Genomic DNA, 26,795 nt, shown 5'->3' with positions numbered 1-26,795 from the left:
TAACCCTTTCATTCAATTGGATTAATAATGGATAGGTGTCATAATTGACGCCTCTCCATTATTAATTAGGCTTAATGTCACCTTACAATAGCAAGGTGACATTAACCCTTCATTACCCCATATCCCACCGCTACACGGGAATGGGAAGAGAGTGGCCAAGTGCCAGAATAGGTGCATCTTCCAGATGTGCCTTTTCTGGGGTGGCTGGGGGCAGGTGTTTTTAGCCAGGGGGGGCCAATAACCATGGACCCTCTCCAGGCTATTAATATCTGCCCTCAGTCACTGGCTTTACTACTCTGGCGGAGAAAATTGCGCGGGAGCCCACGCCAATTTTTTCCGCCATTTAACCCTTTATTTTAAGAGCTAGAACGGCCAAATTTTGCAGATACACACTACTGACATTAGTAGTGTGGAATCTGCAAAAAAAATGGGGAGAAGACATGGTTTACTGTATGTAATCATGTCTCATATCATGTCGGGTTTTAGGAAGGAAAAAGAAAAAGCCGGTAATTGAATTACCGGCTTTCAAGCTGTATAGCGCTGGAAAAAATATTAATATATATACATATATGTGTCTAATGACATATATATATATATATAGACAGTATATATATATATTTTTTTCTTTTTGGGACACATGGATCACTTCTATAGCGGTATGTTGGTTTTGCAAGCCTGCGAGAAAACCACGCAGTACGGATGACATACGGATTACATACGGAGGATGCCATGCGCAAAAAACGCTGACACACCCTGCCTACGGAGGAGCTACGGACCACTATTTTCGGGACATTTCAGCGTATTACGGCCGTAATATACGGACCGTATTTTCATACGCTGAGTGTGAAGCCGGCCTAAAAGCTTGTTGATTGGCTGCACTGTAGCCTTTCAACAAACTTTATTCGTCATCAGAAGCCAAACAGTAAACCAGACTTCCAGTAAAAAAAGGTTCGGGGTTCAGTAACGCTGGGGTCTGGTACAAATCCCGAACTTTGCAGTTGAGGTTTGCTCATCCCTAGTCACATGATAGCAGGTGATACGCTGGTGATATTAATTCCGGCAGAGTTCAGCCGCTCCTCCCTGAGACTCACAACCAGCACAAGACAAGTCAGGGCAATGGTCAGGTACAGGGCGGAGCACAGCAAAACACATGGGGAGTAGGGCGAGGCTTAGCAGGCATACGGGTGGCCGGTGAAACACTAGCAAATTACTCCAGAAGCACAAATCAAAGTTAAATTATAAAATATGTTTCATTAAATTCAATAGGTCAAAGCAGAACACAAATGTAATTGTCAGAATAAAAAATAGATATCAAAGACGCCTGACTGAAAATAATCTACTACAATCAATCGTACAAATGGCCTAAATAGATAAAATGTAGTCATGTCTGGTGGCAACTCATTAATCACAGGGGAGAATATTACACATAAAAGCACACGGATACAGAACCAAGACAATTACTGCAATAAATCAGGAAAGCAGCTGAAGGATTTGGTCACAGGACTGAGCTGTGAATGAAGACGGTGTCATATCATACATGAAGAATCTCTCAGGAGATGAGCGACTGCCGTTACCTTGTACCTTCAGAGCTGCGTGCAGCACCACCCCTTCCTGTCCTCCCCTCCTCCCTCAGTCCCGCACCACCCCTTCCTGTCCTCCCCTCCTCCCTCAGTCCTGCACCACCCCTTCCTGTCCTCCCCTCCTCCCTCAGTCCCGCACCACCCCTTCCTGTCCTTCCCTCCTCCCTCAGTCCCGCACCACCCCTTCCTGTCCTCCACTCCTCCCTCAGTCCCGCACCACCCCTTCCTGTCCTCCCCTCCTCCCTCAGTCCCGCACCACCCCTTCCTGTCCTTCCCTCCTCCCTCAGTCCCGCACCACCCCTTCCTGTCCTCCCCTCCTCCCTCAGTCCCACACCACCCCTTCCTGTCCTCCCCTCCTCCCTCAGTCCCGCACCACCCCTTCCTGTCCTCCACTCCTCCCTCAGTCCCGCACCACCCCTTCCTGTCCTTCCCTCAGTCCTGCACCACCCCTTCCTGTCCTCCCCTCCTCCCTCAGTCCTGCACCACCCTTTCCTGTCCTCCACTCCTCCCTCAGTCCCGCACCACCCCTTCCTGTCCTCCACTCCTCCCTCAGTCCCGCACCACCCCTTCCTGTCCTCCCCTCCTCCCTCAGTCCCGCACCACCCCTTCCTGTCCTTCCCTCCTCCCTCAGTCCCGCACCACCCCTTCCTGTCCTCCCCTCCTCCCTCAGTCCCACACCACCCCTTCCTGTCCTCCCCTCCTCCCTCAGTCCCGCACCACCCCTTCCTGTCCTCCACTCCTCCCTCAGTCCCGCACCACCCCTTCCTGTCCTTCCCTCAGTCCCGCACCACCCCTTCCTGTCCTCCCCTCCTCCCTCAGTCCTGCACCACCCTTTCCTGTCCTCCCCTCCTCCCTCAGTCCCGCACCACCCCTTCCTGTCCTCCCCTCCTCCCTCAGTCCTGCACCACCCCTTCCTGTCCTCCCCTCCTCCCTCAGTCCCGCACCACCCCTTCCTGTCCTCCCCTCCTCCCTCAGTCCCACACCACCCCTTCCTGTCCTCCCCTCCTCCCTCAGTCCCGCACCACCCCTTCCTGTCCTTCCCTCCTCCCTTAGTCCCGCACCACCCCTTCCTGTCCTCCACTCCTCCCTCAGTCCCGCACCACCCCTTCCTGTCCTCCACTCCTCCCTCAGTCCCGCACCACCCCTTCCTGTCCTCCCCTCCTCCCTCAGTCCCGCACCACCCCTTCCTGTCCTTCCCTCCTCCCTCAGTCCCGCACCACCCCTTCTTGTCCTCCCCTCCTCCCTCAGTCCCACACCACCCCTTCCTGTCCTCCCCTCCTCCCTCAGTCCCGCACCACCCCTTCCTGTCCTCCACTCCTCCCTCAGTCCCGCACCACCCCTTCCTGTCCTTCCCTCAGTCCCGCACCACCCCTTCCTGTCCTCCCCTCCTCCCTCAGTCCTGCACCACCCTTTCCTGTCCTCCCCTCCTCCCTCAGTCCCGCACCACCCCTTCCTGTCCTCCCCTCCTCCCTCAGTCCTGCACCACCCCTTCCTGTCCTCCCCTCCTCCCTCAGTCCCGCACCACCCCTTCCTGTCCTCCCCTCCTCCCTCAGTCCCACACCACCCCTTCCTGTCCTCCCCTCCTCCCTCAGTCCCGCACCACCCCTTCCTGTCCTTCCCTCCTCCCTTAGTCCCGCACCACCCCTTCCTGTCCTCCACTCCTCCCTCAGTCCCGCACCACCCCTTCCTGTCCTCCCCTCCTCCCTCAGTCCCGCACCACCCCTTCCTGTCCTTCCCTCCTCCCTCAGTCCCGCACCACCCCTTCCTGTCCTCCCCTCCTCCCTCAGTCCCGCACCACCCCTTCCTGTCCTCCCCTCCTCCCTCAGTCCCGCACCACCCCTTCCTGTCCTCTCCTCCTCCCTCAGTCCTGCACCACCCTTTCCTGTCTTCCACTCCTCCCTCAGTCCCGCACCACCCCTTCCTGTCCTCCCCTCCTCCCTCAGTCCCGTACCACCCCTTCCTGTCCTCCCCTCCTCCCTCAGTCCTGCACCACCCCTTCCTGTCCTCCCCTCCTCCCTCAGTCCCGTACCACCCCTTCCTGTCCTCCCCTCCTCCCTCAGTCCCGCACCACCCCTTCCTGTCCTCCCCTCCTCCCTCAGTCCTGCACCACCCCTTCCTGTCCTCCCCTCCTCCCTCAGTCCCGCACCACCCCTTCCTGTCCTTCCCTCCTCCCTCAGTCCCGCACCACCCCTTCCTGTCCTCCACTCCTCCCTCAGTCCCGCACCACCCCTTCCTGTCCTCCCCTCCTCCCTCAGTCCCGCACCACCCCTTCCTGTCCTTCCCTCCTCCCTCAGTCCCGCACCACCCCTTCCTGTCCTCCCCTCCTCCCTCAGTCCCACACCACCCCTTCCTGTCCTCCCCTCCTCCCTCAGTCCCGCACCACCCCTTCCTGTCCTCTCCTCCTCCCTCAGTCCCGCACCACCCCTTCCTGTCCTCCCCTCCTCCCTCAGTCCCGCACCACCCCTTTCTGTCCTCCCCTCCTCCCTCAGTCCCGCACCACCCCTTCTTGTCCTCCCCTCCTCCCTCAGTCCCGCACCACCCCTTTCTGTCCTCCCCTCCTCCCTCAGTCCCGCACCACCCCTTCCTGTCCTCCCCTCCTCCCTCAGTCCCGCACCACCCCTTCCTGTCCTCTCCTCCTCCCTCAGTCCTGCACCACCCCTTCCTGTCTTCCCCTCCTCCCTCAGTCCCGCACCACCCCTTCCTGTCCTCCCCTCCTCCCTCAGTCCCGTACCACCCCTTCCTGTCCTCCCCTCCTCCCTCAGTCCTGCACCACCCCTTCCTGTCTTCCCCTCCTCCCTCAGTCCCGCACCACCCCTTCCTGTCCTCCCCTCCTCCCTCAGTCCCGTACCACCTCTTCCTGTCCTCCCCTCCTCCCTCAGTCCCGCACCACCCCTTCCTGTCCTCCACTCCTCCCTCAGTCCCGCACCACCCCTTCCTGTCCTCCACTCCTCCCTCAGTCCCGTACCACCCCTTCCTGTCCTCCCCTCCTCCCTCAGTCCTGCACCACCCCTTCCTGTCTTCCCCTCCTCCCTCAGTCCCGCACCACCCCTTCCTGTCCTCCCCTCCTCCCTCAGTCCCGTACCACCCCTTCCTGTCCTCCCCTCCTCCCTCAGTCCTGCACCACCCCTTCCTGTCCTCCCCTCCTCCCTCAGTCCCGTACCACCCCTTCCTGTCCTCCCCTCCTCCCTCAGTCCTGCACCACCCCTTCCTGTCCTCCCCTCCTCCCTCAGTCCCGCACCACCCCTTCCTGTCTTCCCCTCCCCTCTCAGTCCCGCACCACCCCTTCCTGTCCTCCCCTCCTCCCTCAGTCCCGCACCACCCCTTTCTGTCCTCCCCTCCTCCCTCAGTCCCGCATCACCCCTTCCTGTCCTCCCCTCCTACCTCAATCCCGCCCCAAGACATGAGGCTTCTCCTATAATCGGTTATTCTATATACATATAACTGGAGGAATCCATGCCTGAGATCTGATGTGGCCACTGATGTATTTAATATGTCAGTATCTCGCTATGTAACTGATCCTCTATCCATAGGGGAGGTGATAGCTTGCGGATTGTTGGGGAAACCGCCATTGGGAGCCCCACCAACCTGAAAATGGATCTCTGCCCTATAATCAGAAAACTCCCACAGTTCCATAGACAACGAAGAGAGCGTGGTGGGTGTACAGATTTAACTGACACTCCATATGGTCTGTCTCTGCAACGCTTCATTCTGGAGCTTGATGTTGGTCCCAGTGGTGGTGCCACCAGTGATCGGTAAATCATTAGCTTCCCTATGAGTAGGTGATCATTTTCTTCCTTTAAAGTTCCTTATCCAGAGTCCGCATCCTTTGCTGTCCATCACTCTCCTGCTGACAATCTCTAGGTCTGTGGCGATACATGCTGTGGGGACACAGACAGAGGAGCATCGGAGTTCCTGACCTTGGAAAGGTGATTCCAGGTGCTAAAAAAAGAAAGTGCATACTTGTCAAAATTCTGGGATCCAAATGCGAGGAACCGCAATCATCCCCCTCCCACAGGGATATTCTTGTAAAACCAGATACCAGGGTGTTGCTGACATGATTATCCCTATCTGCCAATTAGAGTGATGTCTTCATAGAATCCCATAAATTGTGAAATCTATCATTGTGGAAGAGCCCAACCGGTCTTGTATCTTCTCCTCCCATCTTTTTTCACATCTATAAATGATGTGCCCTTTACCTGGATAACTCATATCCACAGTGCTCTGCAGACATGGCTCCGGACACCCGATGTCTCATTCTACTCATCCTGTGCTACGCAGGAACCTTGGCACATGACTATGGAAATCCACCACCACCAAATCCATGGAATCCGCCCAATCCACCACCACCAAAACCATGGAATCCGCCCAATCCACCACCACCAAAACCATGGAATCCGCACAATCCTCCACCACCACCATGGAATCCACCACCACCAAAACCATGGAATCCGCACAATCCTCCACCACCACCATGGAATCCACCACCACCAAAACCATGGAATCCGCACAATCATCCACCACCACCACCCAGTAAGTTATGGGGATCAAAGGTGAATAGTCTTATTGGTATCTAAGAACTGGTTGAGTGAAGTCTTCTCTGTTTGGCTTGCTATCTCATGCCTGAGTTGAACAAAGCTGGTGATGTTGTTCTCTGGTCCAGTGTCCATAGCTGCATTGAGATGTTGACTCATTGGTAGAGATCTGGCAGCAAAATTGGTCCCATCATGCTTAAAAATGACCCCATAGAAAACAATAAGATCAATTAGGTCATCAGTTGTCACGAGGCTATTTGTGCTGCTTCGATGGTGGAACTGAAGGTAGGAGGACATGCCCCAGGATGTGAAGTCTAGTTTTCCTTATTCATTTGCATTACGTTATGACTTCATTGTGTCTTTAATAAAGATGAGAAAATATTATATTAAAGCCAATTGCCAAGGGCTCAAGCAGCAGATGCTTCCTGTACTAAAAAGCTGTACACATGATATAACCCCATGAGGATGAATTTTGTTGTGTCCATGGCCCAAACCCTCCTCATTGTTTAGACTTTTCAGACACTCATCTTACCTCGTGTTCTTAGATGTTGACCTCCACCTTCATTATCTATCTATAAGAGCATGAGATAACGACCAATGAAAACATCCAATTGTGGAAGCCGAGGTGTGAAGAAATAATGGGCAGAGGATCCTGACAAATTGTAGATGTCATAGCCACTAAACTGTGGATAAACCACATGGTCGATGACTTGATTCACACCCAGTTATGCTAATTTGGTGACAAGGCATTTCCAGTCATACATATAGTAACATAGTAACATAGTTAGTAAGGCCGAAAAAAGACATTTGTCCATCCAGTTCAGCCTATATTCCATCATAATAAATCCCCAGATCTACGTCCTTCTACAGAACCTAATAATTGTATGATACAATATTGTTCTGCTCCAGGAAGACATCCAGGCCTCTCTTGAACCCCTCGACTGAGTTCGCCATCACCACCTCCTCAGGCAAGCAATTCCAGATTCTCACTGCCCTAACAGTAAAGAATCCTCTTCTATGTTGGTGGAAAAACCTTCTCTCCTCCAGACGCAAAGAATGCCCCCTTGTGCCTTCATCATCATCTCCCACTCCCTGGTATACAGCCACAATGTGCATTACATAGACGATTTGTTTTTGGTCAGGTTCCGTTCAAGAAACCATGGTGTTTATGGCTTCATAGCATAAGTATGCTTATCTCCAGTTTACACTGAATGAGTCTTAAGTTATTGGTTTTGTAAATTATTAAGAATGAAAACAGTACAATCATCATAACCACATATTTCAAGAATACATAGATGCTAATGGTTATTTGGACTTCTGTAATAGCCACTTTACTACGTGGATATGGGATGGATAATATGGCGAGTATTGGCAGGTTCATATACAGTGTATGAAACATATTGATTTTTTTGGCTTTTTATGGAAGTTCCTTAAAAATATCCAAGGTGTATAGTATCTGATATTTTCAATAGGATCAAAGAAGTGTCTCAAAAATATTGTGTTATATCGGGACTGGAGATGACCAAACTTGTTTGGAAAACGTTTGCCAGTCTCAAATTCGGCACAAGTGTAGCACATCCAGATTTGTGTTTGGTTTCCCGAGAATTTTTACTCAAGGTCGGCAAAAATCAGTCAGAGTTCAGTAAATCAACGTGTTTCCACTAATCAGGGGTGGATTAAGGGTAGCCAAGGCCCCGGGCTGTTCAGACACTGTGGGCCCCCCAGGTCATGTGACGGGGGTCATGTGACGGGGGTCATGTGACGGGGTCATGATATACCCAAACCAGATTATTCCAGAAAAATGGCCGGGCTCTACTCTACTGTAACCTATTAAATATTTGTTAAAATATGCAATACAATTTAGGTATATTTTGACCAATATCACATACAAGGAACAAATACCACCGAACCATGACCAGACCACAAATTACAACCACGGTGATCGAATAATATCATATACAAGGAACAAATACCACCGCACCATGTCAAGACCACATATTACCACCACTTGGTGACCAAATATAACATACAAGGGACAAATACCACAACACCATTTCCAGACCAGATATTACCACCACAAAGTGACTGAATACTACAATACTGATCAGTAATAAAAAAAAAACCAACACAATACTATCACCATAAGTGCCAGTATTCACAGGAGATCTGTACTTAGTATGCAGTGTCTGTGTAGAGGTAATACAGAGATCACTGGTGGTATTACACACAGGAGCTCTGTATATAATGTATAGGTAATACAGTGATCACTGGTGACATTGTACACAGGACCTCTGTATATAGTATACAGTGTATAGTGTCAGTGTATAGGTAACACTGACTCACCAGTGACGTCTCTAGGTGAAGTCCTTCATCTTTCATCCAGCACAGACCGCCATCACATCTTCCAGCCAGGACTCGTTTCTGCAGGAAATAACAGTTATCTTGAGCTCCGCTTGCAGAAAACATTACTTAATTTTTCACAACTTCTACTTTACACCACATGAAGAAAAAAAGTCGATAGTGTCACTCTGCACAGTAACAGGACCGCCCCCCCCCCCATTTAAAACAGTATACTCAAAAAATAAAATAAAAACATCACTGCAGTAATAATATCCCTTAATTATCCCTTATGGTAATAATATTCCCCATCCTGGCCCCCGTTTATCTCATTCCTGGCTCCAGCCATATGTTCTCGCATCCTGCACTCATGAGTATCCATTCTACATTTCTACCCCATATGATCTTCCCATCCTGCCCTCATGAGTATCCATTCTACCCTATATGATCTCCCCATCCTGCCCCATCTGTCTCCATCGTATCCATCCTGCCCCATGATCCAATCCTGCCCCATGTCTTTCATTCTGCCCCTTGTCTCCAATCATGCCCCGTATCTACATTCTGCCTCCAGTCCTGTCCCCAGTGTGTCCAGCAATCTGCCCCAGTGCATCCAGCATATTACCCCCAGTGTGTCCAGCATATTACCCCCAGTGTGTCGAGCAATCTGTCCCAGTATGTCCAGCATATTGCTCCAGTGTCCAGCAATCTGCCCCCAGTGTGTCCAGCATTGCCCCCAGACAGTGTGTCCAGCAATCTGCCCCAGTGTCTGACTCCAGCATATTGCCCCCAGTGTGTCCAGCAATCTGCCCCAGTGTGTCCAGCATTGCCCCCAGTTTGTCCAGCAATCTGCCCCAGTGTCTGACTCCAGCATATTGCCCCCAGTGTGTCCAGCAATCTGCCCCAGTGTGTCCAGCATTGCCCCCAGTGTGTCCAGCAATCTGCCCCAGTTTGTCCAGCATATTACCCCCAGTGTGTCCAGCATTGCCCCCAGTGTGTCCAGCATTGCCCCCAGACAGTGTGTCCAGCAATCTGCCCCAGTTTGTCCAGCTTATTACCCCCAGTGTGTCCAGCATTACCCCCAGACAGAGTGTCCAGCATTGCCCCCAGACAGTGTGTCCAGCAATCTTCCCCAGTATGTCAAGCATATTGCCCCAGTGTGTCCAGCAATCTGCCCCAGTATGTCCAGCATTGCCCCCAGTGTGTCCAGCAATCTGCCTTAGTATGTCCAATTGTCCAGCATTGCCCACAGTGTCCATCAATCTACCCCTGTGTGTTTAGCATTGCCCCAGTGTCTCCAGCATTGCCCCAGTGTCTCCAGCATTGCCCCAGTGTATCCAGCATTGCCCCATTGTGCCTAGCATTGCCCCCTGACAGTGTGTTCAACAATCTGCCCCAGTGTGTCCAGCATATTGCCCCAGAGTATCCAGTATTGCCCCCAGTGTGTCCAGCAATCTGCCCCAGTATCCAGCATTGCCCCAGTGCCTCCAGCATTGCCCCAGTGTGTCCAGCAATCTGCCTCAATGTGTCCAGCATATTACCCCCAGTGTGTCCACCAATCTGCCCCAGTATGTCCAGCATTGCCGTCAGTGTGTCCAGCAATCTGCCTCAGTGTCTCCAGCATTGCCCCAGTGTCTCCAGCATTGCCCCAGTGTCTCCAGCATTGCCCCAGTGTGTCCAGCAATCTGCCCCAGTGTGTCCAGCATTGCCCCCAGACAGTGTGTCCAGCAATCTGCCCCAGTGTCTGACTCCAGCATATTGCCCCAAGTATGTCCAGCAATCTGACCCAGTGTGTCCAGCATTGCCCCCAGACAGTGTGTCCAGCAATCTGCCCCAGTTTGTCCAGCATATTACCCCCAGTGTATCCAGCATTGCCCCCAGACAGTGTGTCCAGCAATCTGCCCCAGTTTGTCCAGCATATTACCCCCAGTGTGTCCAGCATTGCCCCCAGACAGTGTGTCCAGCATTGCCCCCAGACAGTGTGTCCAGCAATCTTCCCCAGTATGTCAAGCATATTGCCCAAGTGTGTCCAGCAATCTGCCCCAGTGTGTCCAGCATATTACCACCAGTGTGTCCAGCAATCTGCCCCAGTATGTCCAGCATTGCCCCCAGTGTGTCCAGCAATCTGCCCCAGTATGTCCAATTGTCCAGCATTGCCCACAGTGTCCATCAATCTACCCCAGTGTGTTCAGCATTGCCCCAGTGTCTCCAGCATTGCCCCAGTATCTCCAGCATTGCCCCAGTGTATCCAGCATTGCCCCATTGTGCCCAGCATTGCCCCTGACAGTGTGTTCAACAATCTGCCCCAGTGTGTCCAGCATATTGCCCCAGAGTATCCAGTATTGCCCCCAGTGTGTCCAGCAATCTGCCCCAGTGTCCAGCATTGCCCCAGTGCCTCCAGCATTGCCCCATTGTGTCCAGCAATCTGCCTCAGTGTGTTCAGCATATTACCCCCAGTGTGTCCAGCAATCTGCCCCAGTATGTCCAGCATTGCCATCAGTGTGTCCAGCAATCTTCCCCAGTGTCTCCAGCATTGCCCCAGTGTGTCCAGCAAATCTGTCCCAGTGTCTCCAGCATTGCCCCAGTGTCACGATATTGTATGAAATATCATGTAAGTAGTTTCTCTTGCTAGAAGGCTGTGGGCTAAACCCCCCCTTCCCTTTCACTCAGGCAAGAGCTGCCTTGCCAATGTACATGGGGGAAGAGAGTTTTATTGCCTAAAGGAATTTTTACGATCAGGCTAGAGTCTTCTTACAGCAGGAACTGGATTAGAAATCTCTAGAATACTTGGAAGTCCTTTGTTCCATTATTGTAAGATATTAGGCCAACCATTGAAGATAGGAACAGGAAAATATATATTCTTAATCTCCCTGGGCGGATCTATCCGCCACTCTAAACATGAGCTTCTAACTCCATCTGGTAAAGAAGTAGAGATTTCTCTATAAATATGTATCACAGACAGGACATATTTGATCTCATTAGAATGGCTGTTGTGAATTCTGTGGTCAAGCTCCCTCCTGTGGTCATGAGTGGTACTTCGGCTGGTTCTGTCTATGAGCTTCCGCTGGTATATGTGAGTGGGGCTGCGGCTTCTGAGGATCCTTCCTCAGGTGACGAGGTTAAGTCGTTAGGTGCTGCTCTATTTAACTCCACCTAGTTCTTTGTTCCTGGCCTCCAGTCAATGTTCCAGTATTGGTCTTGCTTCCTCCTGGATCGTTCTTGTGGCCTGTCTGCCCTGCATAAGCTAAGTTCTGCTTGTGTTACTTTTGTTTGCTTTATTTTCTGTCCAGCTTGCTATATTGGTTTTTCTTGCTTGCTGGAAGCTCTGAGACGCAGAGGGAGCACCTCCGTACCGTTAGTCGGTGCGGAGGGTCTTTTTGCCCCTCTGCGTGGTTGTTTGTAGGTTTTTGTGTTGACCGCAAAGCTATCTTTCCTATCCTCGGTCTATTCAGTAAGTCGGGCCTCACTTTGCTAAATCTATTTCATCTCTGTGTTTGTATTTTTATCTTAACTCACAGTCATTATATGTGGGGGGCTGCCTTTTCCTTTGGGGAATTTCTCTGAGGCAAGATAGGCTTATTTTTCTATCTTCAGGGCTAGCTAGTTTCTCAGGCTGTGCCCGAGGCGCCTAGGTCTGGTCAGGAGCGCTCCACGGCTACCTCTAGTGTGGTGTGATAGGATTAGGGATTGCGGTCAGCAGAGTTTCCACGTCTCAGAGCTCGTCCTATGTTAGTAACTATCAGGTCACTTTGTGTGCTCTTAACCACTAGGTCCATTGTGGTTCTGAATCACCTGTTCATAACAGTACTGGAGGCCTAAAGTACTAATGCTTCTCAATAGAGGGATAAGAAAAGTTCTGAGACCATTTTTTTTCTTTGCACTGTGTTTTGTCTTTCTTTTCCCCTTTACATCAGGGTGATTCAGAACACAGGTGTAGACATGGACATTCAAGGTCTGTCCTCTTTGATGGATAATCTTGCTATAAGTGTTCAGAACATTCAAGATTTAGTGGTTCAGAATCCTATGTTAGAACCTAAAATTCCTATTCCTGAGTTATTTTCTGGAAATAGAGCTAAGTTTCTGAATTTCAAAAATAATTGTAAACTATTTCTGGCTTTGAAACCCCGCTCCTCTGGTGACCCAGTTCAACAAGTAAAGATCATTATTTCTTTATTACGTGGCGACCCTCAAGACTGGGCATTTTCCCTTGAGCCAGGGGATCCGGCATTATGTAATGTTGATGCGTTTTTCCTGGCGCTTGGATTGCTTTATGACGAACCTAATTCAGTGGATCAGGCAGAGAAAATCTTGCTGGCTCTGTGTCAGGGTCAGGATGAGATAGAGATTTATTGTCAGAAATTTAGGAAGTGGTCTGTGCTCACTCAATGGAATGAATGTGCTCTGGCAGCAATTTTCAGAAAGGGTCTCTCTGAAGCCCTTAAGGATGTCATGGTGGGATTTCCTATGCCTGCTGGTCTGAATGAGTCTATGTCTTTGGCCATTCAGATCGATCGACGCTTACGTGAGCGTAAAACTGTGCACCATTTGGCGGTATTATCTGAGCATAAACCTGAGCCTATGTAATGCAATAGGACTTTGACCAGAGCTGAACGGCAAGAACACAGACGACGGAATGGGCTGTGTTTTTACTGTGGTGATTCCACTCATGCTATCTCCGATTGTCCTAAGCGCACTAAGCGGTTCGCTAACTCTGCCACCATTGGTATGGTACAGTCGAAATGTCTTTTGTCCGTTACTTTGATCTGCTCTTTGTCATCCTATTCTGTCATGGCATTTGTGGATTCAGGCGCTGCCCTGAATTTGATGGACTTGGAGTATGCTAGGCGCTGTGGGTTTTTCTTGGAACCCTTGCAGTATCCTATTCCATTGAGAGGAATTGATGCTACGCCTTTGGCCAAGAATAAGCCTCAGTACTGGACCCAATTGACCATGTGCATGGCTCCTGCGCATCAGGAGGATATTCGCTTTTTGGTGTTGCATAATCTGCATGATGTGGTCGTGTTGGGGTTGCCATGGCTACAAGTCCATAACCCAGTATTGGATTGGAAATCAATATCTGTGTCCAGCTGGGGTTGTCAGGGGGTACGTGGTGATTACCGGGATGTATTTGATGAGCCCAAGTCCAGAGCCCTACCTCCACATGGGGATTGTGATTGTGCTATCGATTTGTTTCCTGGTAGTAAGTTTCCTAAAGGTCGACTGTTTAATTTGTCTGTGCCTGAGCACGCCGCTATGCGGAGTTATGTAAAGGAATCCTTGGAGAAGGGTCATATTCGCCCGTCGTCGTCGCCATTGGGAGCAGGGTTCTTTTTTGTGGCCAAGAAGGATGGTTCGCTGAGACCTTGTATTGATTACCGCCTTCTAAATAAAATCACAGTCAAATTTCAGTACCCCTTGCCGCTGGTGTCTGATTTGTTTGCTCGGATTAAGGGGGCTAGTTGGTTCACCAAGATAGATCTTCGTGGTGCGTATAATCTTGTGTGCATTAAACAGGGCGATGAATGGAAAACAGCATTTAATACGCCCGAGGGCCATTTTGAGTACCTGGTTATGCCATTCGGGCTTTCTAATGCTCCATCAGTGTTTCAGTCCTTTATGCATGACATCTTCCGAGAGTACCTGGATAAATTCCTGATTGTATACTTGGATGATATTTTGGTCTTCTCGGATGATTGGGAGTCTCATGTGAAGCAGGTCAGAATAGTGTTCCAGGTCCTGCGTGCGAATTCTTTGTTTGTGAAGGGGTCAAAGTGTCTCTTTGGTGTTCAGAAGGTTTCATTTTTGGGTTTCATTTTTTCTCCTTCTACTATCGAGATGGACCCTGTTAAAGTTCAGGCCATTTATGATTGGACTCAGCCGACATCTCTGAAGAGTCTGCAAAAGTTCCTGGGCTTTGCTAATTTTTATCGTCGCTTCATCAATAATTTTTCTAGTATTGCTAAACCGTTGACTGATTTAACCAAGAAGGGTGCTGATGTGGTCAATTGGTCTTCTGCTGCTGTGGAAGCTTTTCAAGAGTTGAAGCGTCGTTTTTCTTCTGCCCCTGTGTTGTGTCAACCAGATGTTTCGCTCCCGTTCCAGGTCGAGGTTGATGCTTCTGAGATTGGAGCAGGGGCTTTTTTGTCGCAAAGAAGTTCTGATGGCTCGGTGATGAAACCATGCGCCTTCTTTTCCAGGAAGTTTTCGCCTGCTGAGCGTAATTATGATGTTGGCAATCGAGAGTTGCTGGCCATGAAGTGGGCATTCGAGGAGTGGCGTCATTGGCTTGAAGGAGCTAAGCATCACGTGGTGGTCTTGACTGATCATAAGAACTTGACTTATCTCGAGTCTGCCAAACGGTTGAATCCTAGACAGGCTCGTTGGTCGCTGTTTTTCTCCCGTTTTGACTTTGTGGTTTCGTACCTTCCGGGCTCTAAAAATGTGAAGGCGGATGCCCTGCCTAGGAGTTTTGTGCCCAACTCTCCGGGTTTGTCTGAGCCGGCGGGTGTTCTCAAGGAGGGGGTAATTTTGTCTGCCATCCCCCCTGATTTGCGGCGGGTGCTGCAAAAATTTCAGGCTAATAGACCTGACCGTTGCCCAGCGGAGAAACTGTTTGTCCCTGATAAATGGACGAGTAGAGTTATCTCTGAGGTTCATGGTTCGGTGTTGGCTGGTCATCCTGGAATCTTTGGTACCAGAGATTTGGTGGCTAGATGCTTTTGGTGGCCGTCTCTGTCGCGGGATGTGCATTCTTTTGTGCAGTCCTGTGGGATTTGTGCTCGGGCTAAGCCCTGCTGTTCTCGTGCCAGTGGGTTGCTTTTGCCCTTGCCAGTCCCAAAGAGGCCCTAGACACATATCTCTATGGATTTTATTTCGGATCTCCCCGTCTCTCAAAAAATGTCGGTCATTTGGGTTGTTTGTGATCGCTTCTCGAAGATGGTCCATTTGGTACCCTTGTCTAAATTGCCTTCCTCCTCTGATTTGGTACCATTGTTCTTCCAGCATGTGGTTCGTTTACATGGCATTCCGGAGAACATCGTTTCTGACAGAGGTTCCCAGTTTGTTTCGAGGTTTTGGCGAGCCTTTTGTGCTAGGATGGGCATTGATTTGTCTTTTTCCTCGGCTTTCCATCCTCAGACAAATGGCCAGACTGAACGAACCAATCAGACCTTGGAAACATATCTGAGATGTTTTGTTTCTGCCGATCAGGATGATTGGGTGTCTTTTTTGCCTTTGGCTGAGTTCGCCCTTAATAATCGGGCCAGCTCGGCTACTTTGGTTTCGCCGTTTTTCTGCAATTCTGGTTTCCATCCTCGTTTCTCTTCAGGGCAGGTTGAGTCTTCTGACTGTCCTGGTGTGGATACTGTGGTGGATAGGTTGCAGCAGATTTGGACTCATGTGGTGGACAATTTGACATTGTCTCAGGAGAAGGCTCAACGTTTCGCTAACCGCAGGTGCTGTGTGGGTCCCCGACTTTGTGTTGGGGATTTGGTTTGGTTGTCATCTCGTTATATTCCTATGAAAGTTTCCTCTCCTAAGTTTAAGCCTCGTTTCATTGGTCCGTATAGGATTTCTGAGGTTCTTAATCCTGTGTCTTTTCGTTTGACCCTTCCAGCTTCTTTTTCCATCCATAACGTATTCCATAGGTCATTGTTGCGGAGATACGTGGCACCTGTGGTTCCATCCGTTGATCCTCCTGCCCCGGTTTTGGTTGAGGGGGAGTTGGAGTATATAGTGGAGAAGATTTTGGATTCTCGTATTTCGAGATGGAAACTCCAGTACCTGGTTAAGTGGAAGGGTTATGGTCAGGAAGATAATTCCTGGGTCTTTGCCTCTGATGTTCATGCTGCCGATCTGGTTCGTGCCTTTCATTTGGCTCATCCTGGTCGGCCTGGGGGCTCTGGTGAGGGTTCTGTGACCCCTCCTCAAGGGGGGGGTACTGTTGTGAATTCTGTGGTCAAGCTCCTTCCTGTGGTCATGAGTGGTACTTCGGCTGGTTCTGTCTATGAGCTTCCGCTGGTATATGTGAGTGGGGCTGCGGCTTCTGAGGATCCTTCCTCAGGTGACGAGGTTAAGTCGTTAGGTGCTGCTCTATTTAACTCCACCTAGTGCTTTGATCCTGGCCTCCAGTCAATGTTCCAGTATTGGTCTTGCTCTCTCCTGGATCGTTCTTGTGGCCTGTCTGCCCTGCATAAGCTAAGTTCTGCTTGTGTTACTTTTGTTTGCTATATTTTCTGTCCAGCTTGCTATATTGGTTTTTCTTGCTTGCTGGAAGCTCTGAGACGCAGAGGGAGCACCTCCGTACCGTTAGTCGGTGCGGAGGGTCTTTTTGCCCCTCTGTGTGGTTGTTTGTAGGTTTTTGTGTTGACCGCAAAGCTATCTTTCCTATCCTCGGTCTATTCAGTAAGTCGGGCCTCACTTTGCTAAATCTATTTCATCTCTGTGTTTGTATTTTCATCTTAACTCACAGTCATTATATGTGGGGGGCTGCCTTTTCCTTTGGGGAATTTCTCTGATGCAAGGTAGGCTTATTTTTCTATCTTCAGGGCTAGCTAGTTTCTCAGGCTGTGCCCGAGGCGCCTAGGTCTGGTCAGGAGCGCTCCACGGCTACCTCTAGTGTGGTATGATAGGATTAGGGATTGCGGTCAGCAGAGTTTCCACGTCTCAGAGCTCGTCCTATGTTAGTAACTATCAGGTCACTTTGTGTGCTCTTAACCACTAGGTCCATTGTGGTTCTGAATCACCTGTTCATAACAAATGGCCACGTTAATCCGAGATGTTTGCTGGGTTTGTTGACTATGGGTTTATGACTATGACATGTTTTGTAGCGAAGTTATAGAAAGTAGACAAATTTAAGGTTGACGTACTCAGAATGTAGTGAGAGGAGGGTCTGGATAAGCCAACCTTTCTGTGAGGTCACAGGCTGCAGGTTTTTTAAGTTTCTGGCAGGCTCCCAGCAGAGTCTTCTTGTCTTTTCCTGGAGAGCCTGGAGCACGTCCAATGAACTGGGACGTATGGAAGTATGGAAGCTCCACTAGCCTGGTTGCCTGCAATGCTCTGAGAACATGTGAGTGTTATCTTTTCTCCTGTAATCCCTTTATGTTATAATTACCTTGTACATATTTGCAATTGTCTCATATTGTAACATCTTATATTATTTAATACTAGTTCGTTCATCCTGTTCTAAAATGTACCCTAAGTCTCCTGAAGGGAATTACGCTACTGTGTTGGGTTAGCTTCGGACCCGTTTAACCGAAGCTGGTGGCAGCGTACTGTGCAGGCTTTTGGGTGATGTTGTAGCGACGGCGGCGTTAATAATTATTATTCCTGCCTGAGTGGGAGTAGTTTATCGCATCGCTGCAGCGTACCCAATAGCCAGTACATAGCAGGCAGCCTTTCTGGCGACTAGTTACCCAGGGTGCAGTACCTAAACTGACCTGAGAGTAAGGGTGGCGCCAGAGAGCTGCAAGTCTTAAGTGGAACTGTAAGCGGGATATACATAAATCCCTGCAGTTCGTGGTATATAGAAAAGCAGTGGGATACCTAGAATAAGCCCCTGCTGTAAACTAAGAGGTCAATAGCCTTGTGTGTGTTTTTCATCACATTGTGGAGTGGAGGGATAACTAAGATAAGCCCCCTGCACATGTGATAGCCGTCTGTTGGCCTAAAGTCACCCCGATCCGTGACGTAGCGGTGACGGGCACGGTGTGAATCGTGACACCCAGTGTCTCCAGCATTGCCCCCAAAACAAAAAAAAAGCAAACCGAGTCTCCTCACCTGAACTGTGCGCTCCAGCGGCGAGCTCCCTCCAGCAGCGCACACTCACCAGCGACTGACAATGACGTCAGACGCCGGCGACGTGTGCGCTGCGCCTGCGGCTGACTTCAGCTGCCAGCCTCCAATTGGTTGGTGGCTGTTGTTAACTATTGACGTGCGGGCGCACACTACACTTCTCAACTAATTCAGCTAGGGGTACAGTTATCATATTGACACCACAGTTGTTAGCCCCAGATTTTACATTTTCACACTGGAAAATGGGTAAAAATGGCACTAAAATTTGTCCTAAAATTTCTGCTGAATGTAGACAGACATACTCCATATGTGGCTGTACAGTACTGCTTAGCCACACAGCGAGACTCATGAGGGATGGAGTGCTATTGGTCTCCTGGAGAGCAGATTATCCTATGCGGACTCCATATACAGAGCCCTTAAGTGCTAGAAGAGCAAAATCCCACTTCAAGTAACTCCATTTTGGAAATCGTACCTCTTTGGGAATTTATCTACAGGTGTGGTGACAATTTTGACTCCACGAGCGTTTTCCAGAAACAAGCAGCAGCGAGTGATATTGTGGGAAAATTGCAAACTGAAGATTGTAGTGACCAGTACATTGTACCCAGCTCATGGTTCTGGAGACACGCACCCGTAAATTAGGCAGTCTCTCATTGCTACAGAAATGCCAAGCATGTGGATGCTAAATGCAGTTTAGGCACAATGGGGCTCAGAAGGGAGGGGGCATTTGGAATTGGGAGCGCAGAATTTGCTTGAATTATTTTTTTTTTGGGGGGGGGGGGTGAGGAGCTATTTTGCTTTTTCAGAGCCTTTGTACTGTCAGTAACATAGAAGCCCCTAGATTTCTGTTAACAGATGACGTACCTGAGTGGGGACTTGATTTTTTGTGGATTGATTTGAAGCTTTTGGTAGGAACATTTTACATAATATCTGGGATCACATTTATCCTGTGCTCTATGCTGAGCACTTACATTGGGGTTTCCATCTAAATCTCTGAGTGATGTGATTCAGATGAAATTCCCGAGGGTTCCATTCACTATAATGAGGCAGCAGAGTTACTCTGAACTCCGTCTGGTCTTTTTTCAGCTGATGTCCTTCTTTTCAGAGGTGCACAAAACTATGGTCGACTGCACTTTTATACTAGCCTAAAAATGACAGACACTGCTGGATCATAGATCAGACGATGTCCACAGTGTCTCCATCTGCTTCATTATAGGGAATCTTCCTCTGGGGGTTCCATCTGAATCACGTATTATAGAGATTTACATGGAAACCACGTTGTAAGCGTGCAGTGCAAGATAAATGAGCCGAGACTTACTGAGATCTTTGAGAGGCAGAATGAACAAATCTGCCAGACATCTGCCACGACCGGGTGACTGTCTTGTTCTGATTTTAGCGCCAACTCTTCCTCCGCTTTACACTCTTCCAGACCCCTGCCCAGGATGAGCATTGGCAGCTCCACCTCATTACCACTCTGGCACTGCCGCTGTGAGTCTGCGACCACCATCTTCTCCTCTTGCAGAAGACCTCTTAATGCTTCTCTGAGCACTTCCAGATCTTCCCTTAAGACCTTATTCACACTTTGCCACGTTGACAGGTGACGCCTGAGCTCAGAGACTTCCTTCTCCAGCTCATCCACCCTGTGCTCAGCCGCTTGTCTCACATGCCTTAACTCGGCCTTTAAATCTGTCACCTTTTGCTTCTCATAAGACCACTTTTCAGTTTTTGAATTTCCACAAAAATTTGAAATAACCAATAAATTTCGTTCACCTTCACAATTATGTTCCACTTGTTGTTGATTCTTCACCAAAAATTTACATTTGGTATCTTTATGTTTGAAGCATGAAATGTGGGAAAAGGTTGAAATATTCCAGGGGGCCGAATGCTTTCGCAAGGCATTATATATATATGTGTGTGTATATATATATATATATATATATATATATGTATACATATATAAAATACACAGACAGCTCGGGCAAAAATTAAGAGACCACTGCAAAATATTCAGTTTGTCTGATTTTTCTCTTTATATTTTTTTAGTAAAATGTAAATTGTTCTTTTATTCTATAAACTACTGACAACATGTCTCAGAATTCCCAAGTAATACATTTTGTTTTGTTTTTTTCCGAAAAGGAGAAATGGTCCAAATTACAAAAAAATCCAGTGCTTGCAGACCTCAAACAATGCAAAGAAAACAAGTCCATAATCATTTAGAATCAACAATACTAATGTTTTAACTCAGGAAGAGGTCAGAAATCAATAACTTGTGGAATAACCATGATTGTTAATCACAGCTTTCTTGCACCTCGGCAGCTTTCCTCCAGTCTCTCACACGGCTCCTGGTACAATAATGTCAGCCGTTCTTCTTTGTTTGATGGCTTGTGACTATCCATCATCCTCTTGATTACATTCCAGAGGTTTTCAGTGCGGTTCAGGTCTGGATATTGGGCGGCCATGACAGGGATTTGATGTGGTGGTCTCTTAATTTTTGCCAGACCTGTATATAAGATAGAGAGATATGAAAAGCCATCAATTCAGCAGCTGTATACAGTAAAATCACAGTAGGACCCGACAGGATAGAATAGATGGATTACATACAGTATATACACATAGAATAGATAGATATACAGATGTCAGGTACATATACAATTAATACAGTGTGTGCAGCTTACTGTACATGTATTTATTTATTAAAATATTATTTTTCTGAAAAAAATAGAGTGGGCTCCCACGTAATTTTCTTAACCAGAAAAGGGAAAACCGATTGCTGGAGGCAGATGTATATAGCATCAGAAGTGGGAAATACCCCTGGAGTTTCCCAGGCTAGTAATATCAACTCACAGTTGTATATTTAGGCATAACTGGCTAGCTATTAAAATGGGAACCCCTCAAAAAGTGACATACCATCAAAGGCTAATATTGATAGCCTAGGAAGGGACCATGGATATTGGCCCCCTCCCAGACTAAAAATATAACCTCACAGCCGCCCCAAGAAAGGCAGATCTATAAGATGCGCCAATTCTAGCACCTAGCCTCGGTCTTCCCACTTGCCTTTATGTGTCAGATGATGATGTCACCTTTGTATTGTCAGGTGACATCAAGCCCAGATATGAGTAATGGAGAGGTGTCTATAAGATGCCCCATTACTAACCTCATTGTGATATAAAAAAAACACACACAGAATAAAGTCATTTAATTGAAACAATGACACAGACTCCTTTAATAAATTTTAATTAAACCATATTTACTGCATCACCCATTCCAGTGGCGCCAATGTCCCCTGTAAGAAAATTAAAATACCAAACAAGAATATTACTCACCTGTCTGCTGAGAAGATGATAATCCATTTGTCTCATGATGAGTCTCACTCTGCTACCTCTAGATGGCAGGCTGCATGATTGCATGATGTGACCATACATCCTGACATCCAGCAGAGACACAGTGGAGCATCTGCTACCGCTGCTGAGTGTCTCGCGGTGAATCCCTATAACCTGTCTGACGTTGCCACGAGTGTGAGAAAGTTTGCATACTCTCGGAGCCGTCAGAAAGGTCCTGGGAGTGCACAGCCAATGAACTCACCTCACCTTTCTGACGTCAGTGCGAGTGCCTTTAGAAATGTTCCTACTGTCGCTAACTCTGCCATGGCAAATATCAGGACCACAGAATCAGGATCTCAGAGTGCCAATGGGGTTAAAGTGGGAGCCTCCAAACTCTGTTAACTATCTAGATGATGTAGTAACTATTGACTGCAGTATTTAAAGGGCTAAACATCCATGGTTGGTGCCAACACGGATGATGGCTAATGCAGAAAGTTGTCAGCTATAGTAGGCAGCCAGCAGCTAGTATCTTATATCTCAGGTCAGTAAAAAGACATATTGGTGGTAACTAGGGTTGAGCGACTTTTCTTTTTATAGGATCGGGTCGGGTTTCACAAAACCCAACTTTTTCAAAAGCCGGGTCGAGTGAAATCGGCCGATCCTATAGAAAAGTCGGGGTCGGGGTTGGCTGAAACACGAAACCCAATGCAGTGCATTGGGTTTCTAATGGTTTCCAGGGTCTGAAGGAGAGGAAACTCTCCTTCAGGCCCTGGGATCCATATTTAAGTGTAAAATAAAGAATCAAAATAAAAAATATTGATATACTTACCCTCGGACGCGCCCTGGTTCTCACCAGCAGCCTTCCTTCCTAAGAATGAGCGGCTGGAGGACCTTCGATGACGTCGCGGCTTGTGATTGGTCACGTGAGCGGTCACATGGGCGTCACGCGACCAATCACAAGCCGCGACGTCATCTAAGGTCCTTCAGGCACTGATTCTTAGGAAGGAAGGCTGCGGGTTAGAACCAGGGCGCGTCCGAGGGTGAGTATGTACCTATTAGGAATATACTCACCCTCAGACGCGCCCTTGGACGCTTCCTTCCTAAGAATTAGCGCCTGAAGGACCTTAGATGACGTCGCGACTTGTGATTGGTCGCGTGACCGCCCATGTGACCGCTAACGCGACCAATCACAAGCCGCGACGTCATCGAAGGCCCTTCAGGCACTAATTCTTAGGAAGGAAGGCTGCCGGTGAGAACCAGGGCGCGTCCGAGGGTGAGTATATCAATATTTTTTTATTTTTATTCTTTATTTTACGCTTAAATATGAATTCCGATACCGATTCCCGATATCTTAAACATATCGGAACTCGGTATCGGAATTCCGATTCCAGATCAGAAGATCGCCGACCTCATGGCCGACCCCACACAGGGGTCGGGTCGGGTTTCATGAAACCCGACTTTGCCAAAAGTCGGCGACTTCTGAATCTGGCCGACCCGTTTCGCTCAACCCTAGTGGTAACTAAGTGGTTAATTATATACTAAGCATAAAAATAAAAAGTCTTATATAGACAAATTCAGAGCTAAACCATAAACGATATAGTCTACAAGTGAGCAAACAATCCCGACCACCTCTGACCTGGGAGCTGGTCCTCCATCTCATGCCTCAGTCCTTATCCACAATCCACATGCGAGATCAGGCACCACCAGAGTTTCACTCAAACACCCCAGTATCCAAAAGTCCCACAAGAACCTTCCACACTCTTTGTCTCATTATCTAACCTAGCACCTACATCCATATCTACATCCATCTATACAAGCTGTGGACAATATACACATACAAAATTCACAACATAAATCGGAACATAGAAATATAAACACACCACCCCAAACAATGCCCAAATTCAGCATCTGTGAGATCTACATCACTGTAAACTGACCAAAAAAAAACTCTACGGTGTCAGCAGCAGCCCACCACCAGGACAGGAGATGGCCAGACTCAAGAGCCTCTTTACCTTAGCAAGGAGCTGTATTTTCCTCTGATTAGGGATACAGGAGCTTAGGCACTTGTGAGGAGCCTGATGATCCTGGTGGCATCTTCGTACTCATGGAGACTCCTAGGGTCTCTGCAGTCCTCGACTTTCCTCAGGAAGAAGTCATCCTCACCTCTGTGAGCACTCACTCGCCTTACGTCCAGAAGGACAGCTATAACACGCACTGGATGGCAAATCTTCTATGATGGAAGACATATGGATTCTCGGGGTCTCGAGAGGACCAGGGGTTGTAGAAGCCACAATACTGCAAATCCTGGTTTGATTGTCTCACTCCCATGTCCTCCAGTGTGCAGATAGGCTACCGGCTTGTCCTGCTCCCACCAGCCTGGCTTGTGGAGCGGGAGCTTTGGGAAAGCAGGCCCCAGGTGGTGAGGTCATGGTACCCTGGAGCTCAGGAGCACACATCAGGATCAGAAGTTCAGAGCTGCACTCACCATTCTGCTGGTGGAGCCACTGTGTACATGTTTTAGATATTCTGTACTGATTTGGCCTCATCCTTTTTGTGCTAATTTAGTGATCGTTATTTTTTTTGCAGAGGAAAAGCCGGGAACATGCCCAGCGCAATGGAGCAAATGCACAGGACGAATGAAACCTGGAAGATGCAAATATGACCAGGATTGTCCATCCAATCTGAAGTGCTGCTCCATCGACTGTGTCACAGAGTGCGTTAGCGGTACGTGCTCTTCCCCCTGCTGGATGCCTCTTTTACCCCATAGCTGCCGTGTAGGTCGCGTCACTCATAAGATTATGTTTATTTTGTAGTTAAACCCGGGAACTGTCCAACGGTGAATACATTCGCACCCTGCACTAAGCCTTATTCCGTGGTAAAGTGCAAAGATGACTATTCGTGTCCTGGGCGACAGAGGTGCTGTGACATCGGCTGTCGGATGCTGTGCTCGGATACTGTAAGTATCAGCCGTGTATTCTCCATGTGCAGCTCTCCCCACCCTCCCCCAGCGGGAAGTCCCAGCACCACCTCACACTATGGCCAGATTCAGCATTGCTTGACACTCAATTCATTATTCTATTTGTGCCTTTTTAAATTCAATTTCATATGTGATCTTATGAGTTTTTTGTTTTTCCGCTTTGTGGGCGACATTTGGCAATTCCAGATATTTTCGCCTCATTCATCAGTTTCTATCTTATAAAAGTCTCAATATTTGGTGCAACTTTACTCCAGTTTCTCTGCCTGGTGTATTATTTGTCGCAATTTATTCCAATCTGTGCAACTTGAGAGTTTTGGTGCCAAAAAGATTGAACCCCTTAAACCCCGAGCCATTTTCCATTTTCATTTTTTGCTCTCTTTCTTCCTGGAGCCATACCTTTCTTATTTCTCTGTCAATATGGCCATGCGAGGGCTTGTTTTTTGAAGGACAAGCTGCATTTTGAACAACATGATTGATTTTAACATATCTTGCACTGAAAAACTGTTCAATTCCACACTTTTTTTTGTTTACTATGTTCACTAGATAGTAAAACTGAGCTGCTATTATGATTCTCCAGGTCATTACGAGTTCACAGACACCAAACATGTCTAGGTTCTTTTTTATTTAAGTGGTGAAAAAAAATCCAAACTTTGGTAAAAAAAAAAAAAAATGGCGCCATTTTCCGAGACCCATAGGGTCTCTACTTTTCGTGATCTGGGGCTGGCTGAGAGCTTATTTTTTGCACACCGCGCTGCCATTTTTATTAATACCATTTTAATGTATATACAATCTTTTAATCGCCCGTTATTGCATTTCATTACAATGTTGCGGTGAGCAAAAAAAAATCATAATTTGTGTTTTGAATTTTTTCTCTTTACGCCATTTATCGATCAGGTTAGTGCTTTTTTACATTGATAGATTGGGCGATTCTGAACATGGCAATACCAAATATGTGTATATTTGATTTATTTTTTTTAAATTTTATTTTGAACTAGCTGAAGAGCCTGGCGTTGCCCGGGCATAGTAACTTACTGTGGTTAGTTATAGCACCTCACTTCTTTCATTTTTCCATCATACCTCTCATTTCCCCCTCACACCTCTCATTTTCCCATCATACCTCTCATTTCCCCCTCACTCCTCTCATTTTCCCATCATACCTCTCATTTCCCCCTCACTCCTCTCATTTTCCCATCATACCTCTCATTTCCCCCTCACTCCTCTCATTTTCCCATCATACCTCTCATTTCCCCCTCACTCCTCTCATTTTCCCATCATACCTCTCATTTCCCCCTCACTCCTCTCATTTTCCCATCATACCTCTCATTTCCCCCCTAACACCTGTCATTTTGACCTCACACCTGTCCACTATTTTCCCCTATATTCTTACATATTCCTATATTCTCCTATATATTTGCCGGAGCCCACATCAAAGGGAGGGATTGCGACGTGGGTGTGCTATTACACCCCACGTTGGAAAGGGGTTGACCATTCAAGGCAGAAATAAAAAAATTCTTTCAATTTATGTTAAATTCATGAATTGAATACGTCATGTTGAAGAATTTGGAGCCAAAAACAGCAACTAGCACAAGACCAAAAATGAAAGTCACTTAAAAAAAAACACGCAATCGATGAATCGAAGCCTGTGTCTCTCTGTAGATCTTAGCGGTTGACAGGCATTGAAGGGGATATATGGGAAGAGACCGAAGACTCTAATTTATATTTTAGAGACAGCGCCACCCCAGTACATGGTGATGTTTGGTATTGCAGAGCATGAAACATGTTTTTGCTTCAGATAATCATCTGCTTGTTACTGCCACACCCAGCTGATCATCTGTTTATTCTTGCCACGCTCAACCAATCAGCTGCCTATTTGAGCCACACCCAACCAATCAGCTGCTTGGTCTCGCCACACCAAGTCAATCAGCTGCTTGTTCTTCCTACATCCAACCAATCAGCTGCTTATTATGCAGCACCCAGCCAATCAGCTGCTTATTCTCACCCATCCAGCCAATCAGCCACATCATCTCTCCTAGGCAAGTAACTGCATATAATCAAACTCCTCCCCTGTACAATGTGTGATCCACATGGTCACATAGACCCCCAGCACTGCTATATATACCATATTCTGTCTTCTCGACTTCTATAGATTAATCATAATTTTCTTTCTTTCAGGTTTAAAACAAGATGGAAAACATCGGCGGTGGGAAATGGTGATGATCTGCTGCCGTGTGACTCCTGCCTCTAATAAACACATCATTCCCCA

The 26,795-nt window shown here is 48.0% G+C and overlaps 1 protein-coding gene across 3 annotated transcripts; it reads left to right on the top strand.

Moving 5' to 3' along the window:
* Nucleotides 1-5,763: 5,763 nt before the first annotated feature.
* Nucleotides 5,764-26,795, top strand: LOC138638880 (WAP four-disulfide core domain protein 5-like). Of its 3 annotated transcripts, none has more exons than XM_069728585.1 (5): nucleotides 5,764-5,945; nucleotides 6,033-6,110; nucleotides 24,142-24,279; nucleotides 24,369-24,511; nucleotides 26,705-26,795. In XM_069728585.1, exons 1-5 carry the CDS (start codon nucleotides 5,810-5,812, stop codon nucleotides 26,708-26,710), a joined length of 501 nt encoding a protein of 166 aa, XP_069584686.1. In that variant the 5' UTR covers nucleotides 5,764-5,809; the 3' UTR covers nucleotides 26,711-26,795. The 3 variants fall into 3 exon arrangements, with proteins under 3 accessions (XP_069584686.1, XP_069584685.1, XP_069584684.1); XM_069728584.1 differs by having other exon boundaries at nucleotides 5,766-6,038; nucleotides 6,093-6,110; XM_069728583.1 differs by having other exon boundaries at nucleotides 5,768-6,110.

This window comes from Ranitomeya imitator, chromosome 5 (genome assembly GCF_032444005.1).
Source record: "Ranitomeya imitator isolate aRanImi1 chromosome 5, aRanImi1.pri, whole genome shotgun sequence".
Lineage (NCBI taxonomy): Eukaryota > Metazoa > Chordata > Amphibia > Anura > Dendrobatidae > Ranitomeya > Ranitomeya imitator.
Note: the sequence above shows the minus strand (reverse complement) of the source record. Positions and strands in the feature narration are given on the sequence as shown.